Below are 21,094 nucleotides of genomic sequence, written 5' to 3' on the forward strand. Positions count from 1 at the left end.
CATTTGGCTTTCATTCATGGCAACCTGCTCTCTCGTTACGCTTTGCAGACGGAGAAAGACAATTGAAGTAGCCTTGACATAATATTTTATTTTGGCAATCGAACTTTCCTGTTATTCAAGTTCCAGCACTCGATGCAAGACATTATGGAGAGGAAAGTTTATCAATGGCCGATGTGCTTCCAGGATTTATTACTGCTTGTTTTATGGTAATTTTTTCATCCCTCCGAAAAAGTTTTAGCAGTATTGGAATGTACCCGTGTGATTTGCGTTTTCTTTTTTAAGCCCTCATTAAAGTTTACGCAACGTCATTTTGCAATTGATACATGAGTGGAAAAATACTGATACCATTTAAGGATATCTTAAAACAATTTAAATATTAGACAATAATGTAAGATGTACGGTTCTCCGGTTGTTTTTTAACGCACTATGAGAAGTCAATTAGTTTGAAGCGTTTGTACTTGTTTTTTGGGTAGAGTAAAATAGCTGTCCATGCAATGGAATCTATTACGTTGAAGTTTGCAGAGTGATAAATACTTTTCTGCGTGATCTTGATGAGATATGGCATTGCTTAGAATCGCATTAGGAATATTTCTCATTTATTGCAACTCCTTCCAAAAAGCTGAGAATAGCCTTTATTGCTTTTGGGCAGTTGCTTCTCATACTTTCCCCTCCAAATTCGAATAAATAATATTAAGGAAACGCTATGGGTGTCATAATGAGATGGGTTTATGGGGAAAGTTTTTGAAACCCACGATTCAACCTCGGCCTCCGTGAGGATTTATTGCCTTTACATTTCCCTCTTGTGGTTGCAAAGTCATGCGTATGTTTGATAACCACGAAAAAATATTATTTTTAGAATAGATTGTCTTTTTGCAGTACCACTAGTGTTTTCTAATTTCCTCTCCCTACTTCAGCGAATAATTGTAATGTTTTTCTTGCGAAAATTCGGCGAAAATACGTAATATAGTGTCATCACTGATGCATTGTTATGTACTTACCTAACTTTTTGCCGTTTACAAACTTTCTTGATCCCTTTTCACACTATGGGATTATTCCTCAAATCATTGAAGGATATATTTTATTCTTACAAGTTTTTGAGTGCAAAGTCTTAATTAATTCAGCAATCGGACAACACATCTTACTTATCTCCTTAGCTTTTATGTCTCAGCTATTTCGATATTCTTCGGTCATTTTCCTTTTATAACTTCTAGCTTTTCACGTTTCTCTACCTGCTCTTTTTATGTTCTGGTTTTCATGATATGACGTTATTTACCGTTATTGGTGGAAGATTGACCATTCTGGTGAAATAGTTAATATATATATTACTATTACTATGTATATTTTGTGAGTCAAGACAAATATGGGACAGTTGGGAAGATTCGCAAAGTGCTCATATAAACCTACTTTAACTTTCAGAAATCCTTAAATGATATTTTATTTTCCATTGGCGAATGGGATTTATAAGTACAACGGTAGCCTAAACAGCAATTGTGGAGGGAAGTTTGGGATGGTGGGACAGTGGGGATGATTGACTTAATGCCATCCCAATTGTAAATCTACCGTAATCGGCAGAATAAATTAAATGCACGGATTTTTAGCGTTTTTCTAAGCTTTTAGCAGCGACTCAGCTACCGTAAGAACTGTTTATTTCAGGCTTGACCATCCGTTTAGCAGAAAAAGCTATCTCGTAAAATTGATAAAATCGGGTCAAAAGTTAACAATGGATCCAATAATACGATTAAAAAATTCGCTGAACTAAGATGTATTTCGTGTTTTCACATTTTTCGTTTAATTCATGGCACAGGGCCCGATTAATTGGGCCCAATGGAAGTTGTCTCCAGTGACTTCGCCTGATCAAACACGGGCGTCGCTAGTGGGGTGTGGTCGGGCGGTTCTGCAGAATCGTGTCACGAAGGGAGGAGCAAATTAAAGACATACTCCCTGCCCTAGTCTTTTCAACGATGTCTGTCTCCTTGCCATGTTTGATTCTTCAGACTAGGCGCGGTAACCTTTCATTCCTTCCGTCCCCTTTCCGTCATGATTTTTTTCCATGATTCATTCTTTCATCATTGCTAGGAGTCACCCTCTTAACCTCCCTCTTCTGTCCTCGGGCTGTTCACAAGCTGTCACGACGAATTCGAATATGGAGGCACTTGGAGCGAAGACATTGAAATAAAATTAATGCGCTTGAAATGTAGAGCGGATTTGTAGTTTACAGCTAGTGGTATATAAGTTTGTTTTTTTACTGTAAACTGTATTTTCAACGCTTGCTTTCACTGCTGGACTGAGGTATTTAATTACTGAGGAATATATTTATTCATTTTCTGAGAGTTTTAAGCAAATTTTCATCGCTCTTCTGAGCCTAATATTTAGGTTCACTTAAGGGTGATTTGTGATGTCTTTATGAAATTGACATCCAATGCTTACGAATATTAAACTTGAAGTCTGAAATTGTTTACACACCATCTTCGTTCGTTTATAAACACCAAATGAATGCTAGCTTATGTTGTGTACTATTTTGGTATAGTTTATTCAGTTTTAAAATAATTATCTTCCTTTAAACGTTTATTTATTGGGTTCTTAAATTGCTCTCGCCTGTAGTAATGCTGTTTTCGTAACAGTGAACCTAGGGAAACTTAGTCTTTTTTCCGTCTTTGGTTTTTTGAGGACTTAAGGCTATCGAGTTTCAGCACTGGTCTCGTTTCAGATGGGCTGTGCGGTAGACGGGATCCTAAGGCCACAATTTATATTCTTCGACCACGATAATTGCGAAAGGATGGTGTTTCTTCGACGGTGCTGTCATAGAAATAGCAGACGGGGAAACTCGTCATCTGCTTTGTGCTAGATTATCGTTTTTTTTCGAAACCTACCTACCCATCCCTGCTATTTTAGCTCCTTTCACACGGATTATTTATTCCGTCGGGACTTCGCGAAATAGGAATTTTATTGAATGGAAATATTTTTTGGCAAATGCACATTATAAATACTCTGTTAAATGGCACAATTTTTAGTTTCTTAGATAGAGAAATTAACGAAACCAAAAATTATTTTCAAAAGAAAATGGCTTCGTGGCTAAAGCGGTGTAGCAACGGAGCGAAATGTAAACGCAAAATAAATTTTAACTACAATCGTTCCGTTTTTAGAGGGATGAGTGATCAAGCTTCGACTACTGATATCTTCATTAGAAGCTTGTTGATAGGCTTGTAAAAGGAAGAGAAGCTTGTAAAAGGCTTGCCTTGAAGACTTTCATTGAGTTTTGCAAAATTTTCAATGGAAAAACGTATGGAATCTAGGTTGTTAGTAGGTAGAACTTTAATCAGTAGAAATAATTCATACTTGTCAGTTCTCTGTCGAATATTTAGGTCCGCTTTTATAATCTCTAATTAAGGTTAACTGGAACATGATACTGTCTTAACCTTCACTTTAAAAAAATAAATATTAGAAAGTTAAAGCAATGAAAAGTAGTTCGGGATAATGGTTAGTTAAACAGGTAACCTCAAATGGATAACACAGTTAAATTTTACGTTACAGAGTTAACTTATGTAATGCAGTATTAAGTTCCGAAAAAATTAACTAGAATAAAACCGACCCTAACAGGTGCACAGTTGGTAAGGTATTCTCCATTTCAAATATCGGGAATCTTACTATTTTCCTTATTTTATTGTCTTCTCTTTGTTGTACAGGTATGCTGGCATGTATATTCCTCTTCGTCAGTCGCTAAGGGTTAGCTTCAGCTAACATTTGTTTGCCATTAGAAGGTATTACAACAATCATAGCGTAATTTGCTAATTTATTCGTTAATTTCTGTAAGTGATCGCATATAATTACCAGAATAAACGCCCTCGAGAATATTCATGATTCGGCACAAGTGAGGGTAGGGGAAAGGGGAGGGGCGAATATCTCCCTGGTGAACAACATTCGCAGTGGACGTTCTCTTAGTGAAGCCATTACCATTTCACAATACCTGCCCAATTTATTCAGGCCATAAAAAGCTGCGGCACTCTTAAAAAAAAAAAATCAAGGATGAGAGGGGAGATTGTTCGCCGTCATTGTCGGGGATCTCCCCCAGGGAAAACACCATGGGTTAGTAGTCTAGGCCACTTTGCCGAGCTTCGCGATGTTCAATTACTTACTTGCGAGTTTATTGTTTGTTTACTTATTATATTAACATTGCACTATTTATTCACTCTTTGGCATGCTATTTGGAACGATTTCTTTTCAATGCTTGGTTATTTTCTTCTCCAGGCTCGCATTTAAAACTTTGTTCGATGGAGTGCAATAAACTTTTCTGATGTTTGTATTGTTTTCGAGATCATTTTGGGATTTCATCTAAAACTCTGTCATTAATTATTTCCTTTTCTCGTCAATTATCAGCATGTAACGACTTCATGCACCGTCATATATGACCATACACCTACTTCGAATAACATGCTAATGTCAACTTATGATCAGTGTATCATTTAACACATACTCTTGGTTCTGTGAGTGAGGTGTCAAGCGCCCACCATTAAGTAATCTCGTGTTCAAAGAGGAAATTGGGGATTGGCTAATCACCCTCTCGGAACGTTCTTTTTCTTAATATTGTAAAATGAAGCTTAGGTAATATCATTTCTTCTGATATTAAACAATCGTATTCTCATGACCTGTCTTATAGTTTAAGTTGCGGAAATTTTAATTCCATGGTGAAAATAATGAGAAGATTCTATTCTCTATGATTGGTTTTGGTCTGATGATTCTGTAGAAAATACTTCAAATAATCATTATTTCGGAAGTTTTTCTTATTTTATTTCGATAAAATTAAGCTATCCATGATATAGTAAGGTCCATTCTTTTCTTGTATTTTCGTTTCTCTTTATTATATTTGTCATTATTGCTGTTTCTTCTTGAACAATTTTATTAGTTTCCAACATGAAATCTGGAATCAAGCGCCACCAATCAAAGTCAAGCAAAGCAATCAAAGTGAATTTACGTAAATAATTACTTAAATTGAATCAACTCTGTGAACAGCTAAGCTCAGGACTGTTCTAACAGATTCAGTGGCGTGTTTTCGTCTTTCAGTTGTTATATTTTTCCAAAATGAAATTAGACTCTTTGATAGGATATGGTCATTATAAATTCTATTCTACTAATCAAATTTACTTCTCTCGGAAATGACTCCATTACTTTTCCAGAACCTTAATGGAAAGGAGTGTGTTTTGCCATCTGTGTCTACGGGGATCTGTTTTGCAATGAATGATTGACGAATAGAATGAGAGAAGTAAGAATTCCAATGTGAGACATTTCATTAGTTACACTCTTATTCCACTCAACCGTATCATCTCCACTATAGCGCTATTGCGGTCTCATGCGGTTTTGGTGTTGTTATCCTACGCACCAATTCCTGACATAACTGGCACTATAGGAGGTTTTCTTAGCGTATCAGTTAACATGCAATTTTTTGTGTGCACTTAACTACCCCTTATATGTTGGCGGTTGAAGTCATGAATGAAACCAAAAAACTGTACACTTAATCTGGTGGTTGAAGTGGAATAAATTTAATTACTTGATTTTTGCAGTAATAGTTACCTATGTGCTGCATCGAATCTCAAATTTATCGAGAAGTAATATGCACATGGACTAGAAATGCGCCTTTTCTCTTGTAGACGAACCTTCGACCAACAAATATTTTTACAAAAAAGTTCAGAATTTTTGATCAAAAATTTCAATTCTCTTTTGCTTTAAGTATAAAATATGATCAGTAACTATTTAAGTAAAAGTATAGAATAAAATTTTACCTTACGGAGAATATTTTTATTCTCAGTTTATTTGAATTTATCAATTTTTATAGTGTATTCCTCAAAATTTATTACTTGTTAATGATTAACATCTCTTTTTTGCAGATCGGATGTACAGCAACACAGAGAGACAAAGACATGATGGATGGTTTAATAATCTTGCACACCCGGATTGGGGATCGATAGGTAAGTCCCTTATTTTCTCCTCCTTAAGACAAGACATTAAATATTAAATATATACAATGGGCTGGCATTGGAAAGACCCACATTTCAAGCAAAACTAACGTCGTATTTATGGTTACCTATAATACCCTGCAATTGAATCTTCCTGAAATGGAAATTATTTTCTCGGTAAAAAACGAAATTTTCCATGTTCCCATTTTTAGAAAATAAAACATTACTCACAATCAATGACGGCTTCAACGGGTCTTGCTGCACAAGCGTCGTCACTTTTCGCTATAGAGAAAACGCAACTAGGTTTTTGGACTCGTAATATCTAGTTTATTTAATTTTTCTCCATACCTATAATCCAGCGAGGTCGGCAGACCTATCTTAAATTATAATTAAATTTTTGTCAACTTCAACATTAACTCATATTTATACTAGTTTCAATGAAGTTTGAAGATTTTTTTAATTTTTAAATTCTGAAGCACAGTTCACACCAGTGGCCTGTTGTATTTTTATTTCATTCTCACCAGTGCTCTACAAAATATGCACATGTGTGGGCTACATGAGACATGCTTTGCCGTCAGTGATTGGAACGAATAGTAGAACAGAGCTGCTGAGGTTAGCTAGGTCGTCAATTGAAGTACCTATTATGTGAATGGTTTAAAATGATGGACCACACAAATAATCGTACTTACGTGTTTTTACATCCCTTGTATTTTTAACTGAAATATATCAATTGTCATCGTAAAAAACTTTGTCCCATGGCATTCAGATATTTAATCATGGTTCTTTTCAAATGTTCAAGGAGATATTTCAATTAGCAGGGGTGGAGTACTGCTCATTATTCTTTCTGGTTTGTTTACTTAGTAGATATTTTTAGTTTTCGTTAAATAATGAGTTTCATTTTGGGAAATATTCCTTTCTGTAGTCCCTGCGCTGGAGGATGTCACCCACTAATCGATATCGGGGCGACGAACTTCATTCAGTGTGACCCATTCCGTAGAGGTTATCCCTCATCGCCCGCTTCATCGAGCTGAAATCAAATTTTGAAGCGGATGCAATATCGCCTGTATCAAGCGCTATTATTTCGCTTGCGTATTTTTTTCTCGAAACAATCGCGACGGGCCGGGCGTGGTCGTAGATCAAGGACGCGGTCCTCCCCCGCATCAAACCGCTCTCCGACCATGCCTCTCCTCCTCCCCCGCCTCTCGCCCAATCGAGGATTTTGTGGCCGCCCGCAGCTCTCCTGCTCTTATTGCTGACCATAGCAGTCCTTGGAAGAGTCTTAAATCCTCAAATCTTGCCAGTTGCACTCGTATAGCACCAAGCTATGTTTTTAAATTTCATGTAACATTATTAAAACACCGTTGAATCAATTTTAATGGAAAATACTTGAAATTTGGGACATTTTTGATTTTTCTTGCATTTTTAGCTATGGTAATTTTCGGTTTATTCAGTCAAATTCATTGATTGAATCGACTCAACTCAAAACTGATTGTCGCTGGCAGGGGCTCAGCTAAGAATTTAGGATAGGGCGGGTTTTAGATGCAACTAATACTTAGGGGTGTGAGGGTATTGTACACCCGACAGGGTAAGCAGGAGTTGCGGGGGCCTTACTCCAGTGAAATGTTAAGAATAATGTTTCAAAGTAGCGAGTTTTACGGCTTGAGGGATATTTGATTAATCCTAACACTATTCTATAAGTAATAGAGTCCAATTAAGTAAAATGTGTTAAACTTAAAAATTCTCTGAGCTCTGGGGGGGGGGGGGGTTATCCCCCAAAACACCCCTCGCTGCGCCACTGGTCGCTGGGACCTTTGAAGGATTAAAGCAAGGTAAGACGCCTTACATTTTGTCCTTGCCGCACTTTGCCTGGGTGTGATCCCTCTAGTTTCTCTTATCACTATGAGGATTACTAATGTGGCTGTTGCTACACACAAATGGTAAGTTATTGGACGGAAATATGATTTCTCAGAACTTAGACAAATTAAAATAAACATTTCGAGTATCTAGGAGTATTGAAATTAACATTGCCACCGTATTCGGTTAATATAATTTTTTAGGGTTTTCGGTCCTCTTGAGGCTCAGATTCTCCCTCGCTTCATGCGTTCGAGTTATTGTTTCCAAGACTTAGCAGAGCTTGCTTTATCATTCGAACCGTTTTCTAAGTTGGGTAATTAAATTATAAGGTTGATCCAAATGAGATTCAGGCACTGATGAATCTCTGTGTCAAATCCTGTTTTTTTACTCAAATTTAACAGGGAGTTAAAAGTATTTTCTAATAAAAATATAGAACTTTGATTTCTATTTTATTTAGATTTTTGGTGGTATTTTGGGAATTGAAATGTTTATGTTTTGTAGTGTTTAAACAATTGTAAATAAATTGTATGTCCTAAATTGGAATAGTATAAACTTACTACCAATTTTAGTATTCAGCTGGTTTACGATTCAATAGTGATCTCTTAACTGCTGCCTTAACAATCAAAATGTGAGTTCGTTTGTTTAACATGCTCTTATCCGTTTTGCTAATATCCAATTTGGGTTTATCCACTTAGCTATTAAATAAAAAGTTTTAAAACGCACGAAATGTTTCTGGAATTCACCTTAGGTAACTTTATTTTACAACCTGTCATGATAATGAAACATATCGTTATCATAGCAAATTTTAATGCTTTTTATTCCTCACCTGCCGTATTATCGTCCGTTCTATTGGAATAAGGCTTTCTCATACCGTACCTGTTTATTCCTAGAGTAACATCTTCTTTTCAATTATACGATTATCTTTTTTGTGTAAAAGATATAATAGATATATTTTGAAATGCAATAGTAATACGCTAAAGGCAATTGTTGAATTGCCTTCACAGCATAACAGTCATACGGTGTGGAAAATCTTTTAATTTCTGTTTTGATTCGTGACTAATGTCAGTTAAATTAACTGTTTGTCTTTCGAAGGGAGGTTTTGTGTTTCAGGCACTAAATTTGATCTTAGTGATGGTAATTTTTCATTTGTAGTATTGTACACTTAATATCCTTTCACTTTACTCTAGTCCTAGATTCATGCAGGTGTTCTCATAAGCATGCTTATTGAGCTGTTTTAGATCAGCAGCTCTGATAAAAATGTTTCTTTAAATCTCAGAAATGAGGTCGGTCTTGTCGGGGAAATCTCAAAGCGTCTGGTTGCATCGAGATAAAAAAAAGGAATTTATTTTTCTCCCCGAAGTACAAAGGAAAAACAAAGGATCGTGATTTTGCGTTAAGCGCTCCGTTCTTTAGTTGCTTCAACTTCAAAATCGAAATATTTTATTTTTATATTAATTTAAAGTCATAAGAATTATAAGAAATTGAAAACATATTTGAAAATATGTTTCGGAAATATTAACTTACTTTTTGATAATGATTTGATGGAATGTTGCTTTCATGTTACTTTACCTGGCCACCATATGTCACTGGCGTATATCTAATTGGATACACAAAAATTTGAATGTAATCCGTTAATGAGGTACAATCACTATGATCATTTTTTTAGAATGTGACAAATTAATTTTTGGGGATAAGGATTTTCTATTCCGTTTAGTGTCTCTTGCGCATAAGCTAGTTTTCTACTTATCTTTTAAAATTCATGCAATGTGTCTGCGATTATACCAAAGAACAGGGCAAAACGTCTATGAAGTCATTCAGGGTTAGTGCAAGTAGTTACCTTTCTAGTAGTGATAAGAAATATTTCTTTCCCATATAGGTTACATTATAATTTTTATCTTTTAATCTTCAATACAAATATTATAATTAAGGTTTTGACAGAAATTCAGCTGATTATGTTCCAAGCCGGAGATTTTGTTATGTACTTAGATCTTAAACTTAACAGGAGCCTTCATTATTTGAGATAGAATAGGTTAAAAAGATCTAAGTATTGTCTTAGGGCGTTTATATTTCTAATTCAAGCGTTTAAGTCTCCGATTTGAAGTTACATTAGTCTTGTGCACTCGAACATTTTTGATTCTAGAATGTGTTGTTTTCTCCTCCCTTCTGGTTTTGAAGTACATGACACTCAAGCGATTCGGTGATATCGTTCGCTTCGCTCTTGTCACCCTCAGCGCTGTAACCCCGTTTTAACTGGATGCTGAGGCGGTTGGAGATCCTTCTCCGCTCCGTGTGCTACGGTCCCAGATGGACGACCCCACCCAACAGTCGTGGACGGCCGTCGGAAGGATAGATGGGCTCCTGCTACCACCCTTTCTTATCCTTCAGCAGAGTCATCGCTCATTCGCTGTGTGCCCTTTGTGTTTCCCAAGAGGCTGAAAACCTCATCCAGCCCCTCTCGTTCCTACCCACCCCTTCTCCACGTGCTCATGCATGGGTTTCCAATTCCAGTCTTCTGCCAGTGACCAGTCTCTTAAAGCAGGAGTTCACCTTCGCAATTGTCCGTCTGTCACGACCCCGGTATTTTGCACAGCGCGGAGACTCTGCTCGGTATTAATACATTTATTTGAGGGATGGATTATGTTGAGATTGGATCTTTGTTCTGGTTTCAATGTGTGGCGTGAATTAATGAATTCGTGCTCGGTCCGAATACACATGAAATAACGATATTGCGTAATCTCTGTGGAGGAGAAATAAAAGTCTTACGAGAGGGTGGTCGAGCACTTTTTCTTCTCCATGGAAATGGCTGTAGGTCAGGAGCGATAAGATAGTATGGAGCACTTGGTCTTGTACGATTTCAAGTACAGTTCAAAGTGAGTGGTATTTTTCTTGGTATTTTCTGGCTTTTAAAATTTAACATTTCCAATTTGACATCGCATTAGTGCTTTATTTCTAAATTTATCTCCCTCATGATATTTTTACGGCACAAAACTTCTCCTTCACCTCCATTTTTTTATTCTACGACCGAGGCGGGTGTTTTGTGCGTCATCGCTTTTATGTCGCCATTTGAAGTGTCATTCCGCAATCCTATTTGCTACTTGTCCATCGAAGAGTGTCGCGCCCATGTGTCCTATTTCCTTTAGAAATGAAGGAAAACGTGATCTTTTTTGTCCTTGGTGTAGCTCTAATTTCCCTTCTTCAATGCATTCGTTTTCAACCACTCCACTCTCCATTTTTGCGAACGGCCGGAATAAAGAGATTGCACGAGTCGCTCCAACGAGTATCCAAGTGGACTTGCCCAATGGAAATGACAATGTGTGAATTAGCAGAATGATTTTTTCTCCGTCTCTCACCGAGTATCTTAAGGCGTATCTTGATTCATTCCTCCGTGCTCCCATTCCTAATTGGTCGTTGATCCCTTCTTTATTACCCACATATCCTCTCTGATGTGCTCGAGAGCTCATAATCTTCAATCATAATCGATCATTTTTTAATGTGTTTAATGAAAAGACTGAGTTTGAATGTGACTTTTTTTAGTGCCTATTACAGCATTAAGGGTCCATTTGCACTGTGCATTCGATTCCATTCTATTAATGAAATTAATTAGCTGGACGGCGCAACACTCATAAATGTTCATCACATTTAGTTTGAGTGAGATGTTAGCTCTTGAGAAAAGAAAAAGTCACTAGATCATTCCAGCCTATAATTTTCCGTCTCTAAAACTGTAATTAAACTTCAGCTTTTAATGACTCGTAAATCAAGGAATTGGACGGATATCTTATTAGAGCGAGGGTATCTTTTTTGTGCGTCGGTATCTTAACGCGTGAGAGGCCACTGCAAAACGTGATCCGAAACCATTGGAGTGAAAGATAATCTGCGAAACTCTGAATCACTGAATGTCCATGACGATTCACGAGAAAAATTTTTGTCATTGTTTGCAGTTTTTAAAATGATATTTTTACTTATTTTATTCCCGTGGGTGTAATATATGTAATAAATTAAAGGTTAGTTGTGTATCGTTCCCGAAGGTTATGCCTACTGAAGACGCAATACACGCTGAAGTAAAATATGAATTCACAATCTTCTATCTTCAATTTGCTAGGGCCAGGTAGTTAGGATAAACTCACTGATGCGGTATATTTCCCAGAGTGTGCGATAAAATAGTTCAATTTCTTCTTAACTTCAAGGAATTGATATATTTTTAGACTTAATTGGGAACATCTGAAGTAGTGTAAAACTTTGATGAAGTGTAAAGAGAGGGTTTACCAAGGATCTCTGAGAGGTGGAGGTGGGAGATAGGGATGACGAGGCACTCGTAGTGGAACTTAAATTCAGGAGTACCAAGGGAATGTGTAATTTAATGCTGGAGAAGTGTATTGATGGAGATAATTAATAAAGAGACTGATGAGGAGGAGGCGGGTTAGAACTGAAGATGCGGTGGGTATCTAGACTAGATAGGGGTTAATACTCGTTGATAATCGGACATTTTTGGGAATCCGTATGAAAGAAATACCTAGTTTGAAACATAATACTTGCAGGAAATTAGTTTTTACAGATATAGTCATTCAATTTATTAATGGATTTAAAATCCCGCGAAGGTCAATCGCTTTCAATATAGAGCGCCTTAAAACCTCTTCAATTAGAATTGACTGGTTTGAATGGGAAAACCTATTTTTTACTTAAGCACTCCATGTATTATCTTACGTAATATTTGCTAGCTTTCTCATATTTGTTCCACTATACCCATTGCAAAGCTTACTCGGATATTTATAGCACGAAATAGTGTCCTGTTACTTGCTGCTGTCATCCATTCTTTCCTAAACAATGAGGTCTGCAGTTTCTAGGGGCGGACCCTCCTTTTACGAGGCAATCCCTGGTGTTGATTTCAAACGGGCCGCACGGGCCGGTTTCCCGCCTTCGTAACTAACTCTCTTCTAATTCTGGGTACTCTTGAGGGAGTGTTTTTTTAAATAAAAGTGCGCCACGGTTGCGGTCGGGTAACTCATTCCTGTGCTCATATTTTTTATCATCTTTTTTATGTCGCTCGCGGCTCTATGCACGGGATGTTGAACGGAGGGAACGGACACTCAAGTTTTGCCGGGGGGCGGGGGAGGGGGGAGGAGTGCGGGAGAGGTTTCGATCGCCTCCGGATGCCTTACTTCCCTCCATGGTCATTTCAGAAGTGGAGAATGTCTGGTTGGAAATGAAAATGGAGCCCGCGACCGTCGGTTGGCCGTTTGATCGCGCCTTCTCATTTCGCGCGGTGTCATTCGGTGACGGGGGAGGGGGCTAGCAGCCCAATTTCGCAAATGACCTTCGGAGTGCTTGCAAAATTTCCCCCATCCATCTCTATATAGTTCACCATTAAAGTTGTGACTGAGAAATTATTTATCTCCCAGTCTCCCTATCCATTTGTGTCTATCACTCAGGAAGAGATACAATTTGCGAAGTTATGTGGCAAAAGGAACTAAGGTAAAAATATAATTTTGGATGTGGGTATAGTTAGAGGTAATTTAACTGATATTTAGTGATTATTCTGTCAAATAGAACCTTGGTTCTAATACCTATGTCATATATAATTGAAAGGAGAAAATATCTGCGGTAGACTTCCATCGAAAATACAATGAAAAAGATGATCGTGTAATGATGGAAATCTGCAAGTGATCCATATTGTTGGAGACCGTTTTCGATTAAAATATGGTAGAATTGTGGGCGGAAAATACACCTTAAGAAACTTGCAATGAGACTTGTCTGTCATACCGAGATTTAATCTTTATGATTTCCTTGGGAATGGGAAAGTTTATAGTAATGGAGTTTAATGACTATAGTATATGACACGATAAGTTTTCCATAATTCCCCTCCATTTTATTTCAATTTTAATTCGTGTAACTCTTCAGTAGGAACTTCTATCTCTCGAAAAATATAATTAGAATGGCAGTGATGGAGTTTAAGTGTAGTGTTGGTCATATTTAACCCATTTCCACGATTTTTTTCTATTTGAAAGCTTTAGGAATATGCGACTATTATTTTTTTTCATATAGCTCGAGTTTATTGAGATAATGAATGAAAATGAGCCAATAACTCATAGGGTCTCTTGATAGTAATTTTTTCCTTAGATATACTCTGCATAAGATTTCAACTCCCTAATTATTATCCTCCAATTTTCATATCATTATATTCTAAGCTTCTTATTTATTTACATAGCTACTTCTAAAATTTATGGTCAAGAATAAATAATTTGCTTCTAAGTATTCACCAAACTTCATCGCTCAACCTCAAAGACTGCGCTGCGGTTTGAAATTGAATACGAGATATTTTTTTGATTAAAGGTTTTATGAAATCCGTCGTAGTGCTTCTATGCTAGGCGAAAGAAATATGATTCCCATGAATTAAGAGCAATTTCTTTATGCGGAGAATCGTAATGGATCTTTTTCAGTTCACGCGTGATTTTTTCCGATTGGTACGGTGCTATTTAATACCACTCCGACGTGCGGTATTTTGCCCAAGTCATAATCCTCGTTTTCTTTTGACTTGCTCAATGCCCTTCTTACTACCCTTTAATCATACCATCTCACGTTGAGGAGTGACCCAATTTTTCTTTTTATGCACTCCGGTATCTGTTGCAGACGGCCGTTGCAAGTTTAACATATGGGTCAGGGTTTACTCCGACGATGGCGTTAGAATTCCCTTCTACTGCTGACTGCTCCCTGCCACGTGTTGTTAAAGCACACGTACCTTTAATCTCTGTCTTTCCGTCTTTCTCTCTTTGCGCATCGGTTGATGCGTGGTCTGACCCCTGAATTCCGGAACGTGGTGTTGCTGCTGAAGGCCTCGAAGAGAGATGATGCTCCGACGGAAAAGGCTCATATTTCGCGTTATTGAGCATGCTGCGATAGGGCACGTTTTCTTGTTGTTCATAAAGTGATATTTTTTATGTTTTAAATGTGATACTTGCACGTTTACCACTTTAGTACCAATAAAAAAAATCGCACTGAAATAACTGTTTTGACGTATGTTCGTATGACGTTTGATGGTGGCATTATGATCATGGCTTCTGACGCACTAATATGAGTTTACCTGGTCGATTAGTGTTTGTAATTGAAGTAAGAGGATGGGATGATACACTTTATCGGGAGATATATGGAATTTAAGGCAGCATTAGCACTTTTCACAAAGAAATATTTTTTAATCGGTACCCTGCACGTTATGGCCAGTATATTCAATTAATTTCCCAATGCATAGGAACTTCATTATTTTCCTAACGATTCCTTTGTAGCCTAAATACGTTTCGTGGGTATGAATGATTGTATAGGGCGCTGAATTTTTGCTGTAATTTAGTGTTCATTTATCGTCCCCACTTTATTCTGGTACTAAGCACTGGGGAAGAATGTCTGTAATGCATCGATTCATGGTAGTGAAACAAATTAATATACCAGTAATTCTAGGTTTAACTATACGTAACGTGAGTTATTGGGTATCCTTTAAAGATATTATGTGAGTAAATCAGTACATTTTAACACTCGGGATATTTAAGGAGAATTTGGCGAAATTATGACTCGTCACACCTTTGGATTTAGAAAACTGTCGATAAAAATTAATACTTTCCTTTCGAAGAGGATGCATTGTTGGATTTGAGAATTTTTGATTGACGTAAGAAAGGAAGATTATACTTATTATATACACTCAGTGTACTATATACATAGGTACTCTCTATTTTTCCACGAGATATGGGCGAAATGATGAGCTCTCGGTCAAAAACGACTTTTATTTCGGTTCCCATAAAACCACTCGCACAAACTAAGTTCACGACACGCAAACACAAGGTGAAAAATAAACACGTGTACCCAATTCCTTGGGATTTTGATTGCTGGAAGAGTCTCTCTGCATTATCGTTTTATTCCCGGGCGATAAGGGCGAGAATTGCACGTAAGGGAGACAGTTTATTGTGTGTCCGGTGCGTGTTGAAGTGGGTGTTGTCAGACGATTATATTCAGGGAAACCGGGTTCCACCGCAGTCTCCACGCCTTCACCCCCACTTCCCTCTCTCTCTCCGTGAGGCGATAGGTGTGCCTTTCGACCTAATAGAGCGGTAGGCACCCAACCTGTTCGCTCCGCCCTGTCGTCTGCGACGGTGTTTCCCATGCGCGGTCAACCTCCCGTAAATCGGTCGACCACCTCCGCGTCGAACACCGGTGGAAGGGCCGGGTTTTATCACGCATACAATCGCCCGGCGATCAAACGGCTGATTGGAAAAAGACACGCCATCACCTGCTCTCGGCGGCCGAGCTCCATCGACGACGCCTTGGCTTTTCCTCACGATTATCCCGAGTGCGGTATGGTGGGTGTGACCGCGTCCGGTCGGTGTGGTGCCGATGGCTGTGATTTTCAGTGAAGCAATTTTCTCGCACACGAGTTTTTGTTCGATTCCCTCTGGTAGGTCAGTGTTGTCGAGAGCGTTTCACTGTTGAACACTGCACTCCCGGTGCTACTCGGATCACCTTCTTATTTATGGGCACGGTCAACCGATACGAATGAGGGTATGGCTTTTCCTTTCGTTTAGTTTTTGGTTTCTTCCCCTCCGCATGATTTGAGTACTGCTCTAGGAATAGTATCGTTACCCCATTCGAAAATTTTCTCGCACACGAGTTTTCGTTCGGTACCCTCAGGTAGGTCAGTGCTTTAGAGAGCGTTGCAGTTTCGAACACTGGACTCCCGTTGCTACCGGGAGTACCTTCTTATTTATTGGTACGACCAACCGACACTAATGAGTGTGGCTTTTCCTTTCGCGTGTTTTTTGTTTTCTTCATCTCCGCAGGATTTGACTACTACTCTGGGAATGTTATCGTTTCCCCATGTTAATGTAAATACTATTCTACATAATTCTCCTTCATTTGATTTTATTCGTCACATTCTTCAGCTGAGGTCATTTTAATTAAAATTTAAAGTTATACATACCTTTGTTATTTTAATCGCTTTCATTTATACAATTGAGCTCCAGCGCGATGTTTTTTAAATGTTGTGCACATATTTTTTAAGTTCTAAAGGTTCTTATGAACTTATTGGCATATAAAGATAATATACATTATCATAATGATCCGAAGCTCGTTTTTGTTATATAATTAAGCTTCGGATCATTATGATATTATCTTTATTTGCCAATAAGTTCATAAGAATCGTGATGAGAAAAATGAAGAAGGCACCTAACCAAATCATATATTTGAATTATTGGCAGTATCATTGAAATATCCTAAATTCCTGCTGCTTACAGTTATGAAATAAAGGTGTTATAAATCCTTTAATTCGGTAAAGATAGAGGATACGTACGTTAAATTGTCTCTTTAACTTTGTTTATCCACTTATTTATACGAAAAGGCTTTATATAAGTAGGAAAGTAGGATTAAAAAAATAATTGGTTTCATGATAAATTTTACCAGTATTTTCCCGTGAACAGCAGGTTTAAGAGTGATTCTGGATGTTCGCGATGGGAAGGCGATCGCACAGCTCGGCTTGTGCTCCTGGAATTGGGCGCTCAGTCGCGAGGACTGTCGTTGACAGTGAGCGATGACATAGCTGTCCAACCTGTACGACACGTTGCCCAACGCTGAGCCAGGATTACGTCTCACTCCAGCGCAGTGCAAACCGACGCGTAAGACACTCCCTTGCGATATCCATCTTCTGATTCTCCATTTCTCTCGCCTCCTGCGAGGAGAGAGCTCGACCATGAATTGTTTATTTTACTCAAATTCGTGTTGATGGCTCATTTTTTTCATAATTTAAAGCGAGGCGGTTAACGAAGGAAGCATTAAATAATAAAAAAAATCCAATTTAAGTTCTTACGAACATTTTTTCATTTAAATAGTTGGTAAAAGGCCGTGTATTAATGTTAAAGGTTAGATCATCAGGTATTAATGAATTTACTGGCTCATTTTTTCATATTCGTAAGCGGACGATTCGTAAGTTACGTAGGAAGGATTTAATGATTTATAAAAGGCCAATTTAAGTTCTTACGAGCTTCAGTGGTCTATTAGGTTAGGAGCCCTGTATTAATGCCAAAGGTCTTCGGTTTGATCACCAAGGATGGAAAAATTTACTTTGATTAAAGACTCTGACAAAGACACCCGATATTGTGAATATTAAGGCCACCCTCGTAATCTATAATTTCTCGAAAATAGAAAAAAGGTGATTATGAATATAATTTTCCGACAAGTTTTTATTTCACAAACTCCATACACAATACTCTTGCGTATCACGTAGACCCATCATGCCTTTTAATTTTTTTTAAATTCTTCCGAATCCCTGATCTGTTGAGAGGTATGACCCCTTGTTGTATGACCCCTCGGATCTTTGTAAGGAAGTGAAGTGGATCTTAAAAAGACGACTGTATATCATTGAAAGGTTACTGTAACCATAAGTTGCTTTTGATGATGTTTTTATCATATCCATGTACGCTGCAAAATAGTTGTAGAAGATGCTTCATCTTACTCCGTAAAATTGGTCAAATTGTAAGGAGCTATAAAGTTGTTAGCAATGGTGACCAGCCTCACCCCACGCAGAGTCTTACTGGATACCATCCTTAGGCAGGTTCTCGTCTTATTAGATTCTTTATATTTTCCAAAAAATTCTTTTCTTTTTTGTTCAGTTGTTTCCGAAGTGTATTGAAAGTATCCTCTTATACCCTTAAATAGTTCATCTAATGGGACCATATTATGCTTCGGATTTGTTCACCCGTCCAGATCCCAGATGACCCATCTCTCATTACCTTGTATCTTTCCCCAATTCTTCTGGAACTGGTCCTTTTCATCGGCTACTTTGTTTCATTCATCTCGCTTTCTCCTCCAGTCCGTGATAATATACGACGCTCCCTTGCAATAACTTGTCTTGAATGTCTGTTGAATTTTTGTGACAGAGGAATACTATTAATGTCGAGTACTTGTTTGTTTGAGCAAGTTTGTAAATATCAAATTACGAAACGTACTAAGCGTTGCTTTTTCTTAGCGTGACATGTATAAATGGAGGGTGAATTATCTTCTCAGGGATGTTTTAAGTAAGCCTCATTTAAATATATTGAAGAACGAGTTTGACGTGGAAAAATGTATACAGACTGAAAGATGATTTGTCAGTATTTTTGGTGATATTTTAGCCGCTTGGCTACTTCTTAATCATTGTTATCGCGCTTTCATAATTGACATGGATGAAAAATTAAGCTGTCGACTAATTTATCGATGGTAGCATCGTTCTTTGCATCATTGCTAGACTAGTATTATTCTACCTGCACGCGCAGATTGAACTCTGTTGTGAAGATAATTTTGGTAATCATATCTCATTACTGAAAGGGTTTTAATTCAGCATTATTTTATCCTGGTTAAGTGATGGTCAAAAAAGGTGAAAAGTTATGACACATAGTGTACAATTTATTCTAATGAGTACTGTGTAGAGAATTGGAAGCGTACTTGTTCTTTGGAAACAGGCGGTATTTTGTGAAGTAGAGTAAAATATTCGGCTCTTGAAGTTTATTGAATGCATAGATACTGCATGTTAACTATAATATAAAAGACTTTTGGTTCTAGGAAGAATATTCACTTACAATTGAAGTTGAAACAATAAAGATGTATGTTTCTAAATGCTAATAAAAATACTTATGAAAATGGTTTCGTTTGCCATAAGTTCAGGGATTTGGTATAAAAAATTACGTTGACTTTTAGTTTTCTTACCATTTGTTTAAAAATCTCTGAAATATTTTACTTATATTAATATCCTAAATATAATTATTTCCCTCTTTTCAGTGAATTCTATTTATTTTATATAATGGAAAATGTCTCCTCTTCGTCTCTTAAACAGCTTTGATACCCTTCTAATTCTCTAGGTCATAACTATGCAGTGGGGATTCAATATAATACAAAGCTTTAATAATGGAAATAAACGGGCGAAAGTCATGCAAAGTCATTCATTCACATTTTTCCACAGAAACGAACTTGTTTTATCTGAATTTAGCCCCATTTGATCCTGAGTTAAAAGACTTAATCAGATTTTTACGGTCCCAATTTCTTTTTTCCTTTGACCGAAATTTATGGACTGCTCGTCCCTTATCATCCACTTTTTATGTGTTCTCGTTGGAATACTTGAGTTTAACGTCTCTTTTCGTGCATTCTTTACCGAAAGGTAGGCGACTTTTTTTTATTTAGTCTTCCGAAATGAGAAACGCGACACCCGCATTCAAGCTCCTGTTTTGATTCTTGGACTACCTACCTCGTCAACCGGCGCGCCGTGATTCAATGGCGGTAAATGTTGGCCGAATTTGGTGGACGTGAGCCGCTAGCAGTAAACTTTCTCGTTAATTTTTATAACAGGTCTTCGAAATTCTCCCGGATTCTGATGTTCACTTTTAGACTGAATGAGTTGTAAAAAACTCGAGATTAGACGTGAAGCATTGGCTGGTAGGAAAATGCCCACAAAATATTGAAGCCACTGAACGGCTAAGCTTTTGGGAATATAATCTTTTTTACGTTATTCTAATCGTTTTGTGCGAAAGTCTGCTGAGTTATTCTTGTAGTGCTGATGCTACACTTGAAATTACCTTTAATTCTTTTGACTCTGACTGATTAATGATATTATTTAAAATCTCGAGTGAAAAAGTGGTGAAAAAATTTCTTGGAAGGACTTTTAATTGGCAGTTATTTTCTTCTGAATTTAAAATTTTAGCCTTCCTTTGATTTTTAAAAATAACTTTTTCGATTATTTCTCAAATAAATTTCACCCTTTCTTCGCGCTCTATCTTGGACGCAGAATATTTTTCCCAACGGGTGGTGGTGGTCGAGCTAAATATCATGTAAACAAACTCATAACGTCGGATTTTGCTAAGTAGACCTATCAGAGGTAATGCTATCCGGGAATGTCACTTCAATCTTAATCAGATTGTTAGAAACCGTAAATCACTCCTGTTTGTATTCACATCCTTCATTTATTTTCTGTTTAAAAACATTTGGATTTTCCAAACTATTTATCATTAGTACTATAATCTTGCGACCGCTTGGTAGCGGGTTCATCCAAGCCCCGCGAGAGAAGCTTCGCAGTTATTTATTTCTGCGACGTGCTCTTCTCTGCATCATCATCGATTCGATTCGCCTATCATCTCCACAATTTCTTCATCCTTTACGAACACCTTAGTTATTTTTATGCGCTCATTTATCTATTTGTGTGCCACTGAGACCGTGTTTATCTAAGTCTTTTTAAGTCGACTGCTAAACTTCACAGCTGTTACCTCGATGGCGATTTCTCTTTAATTTCCTCTCTGCTA

At 37.5% G+C, this 21,094-nt stretch overlaps 1 protein-coding gene across 1 annotated transcript in view; it reads left to right on the forward strand.

Moving 5' to 3' along the window:
* LOC124159382 (dual oxidase) overlaps nt 1-21,094 on the forward strand; it is a 255,853-nt gene that overhangs the window by 42,397 nt on the left and 192,362 nt on the right. The window contains exon 2 of the mRNA XM_046535156.1: nt 5,880-5,960. Within this exon, the coding sequence (XP_046391112.1) occupies nt 5,880-5,960 (81 nt within the window). The remainder of the gene's footprint in view (nt 1-5,879; nt 5,961-21,094) is intronic.

Source organism: Ischnura elegans, chromosome 5 (assembly GCF_921293095.1).
Source record: "Ischnura elegans chromosome 5, ioIscEleg1.1, whole genome shotgun sequence".
NCBI lineage: Eukaryota > Metazoa > Arthropoda > Insecta > Odonata > Coenagrionidae > Ischnura > Ischnura elegans.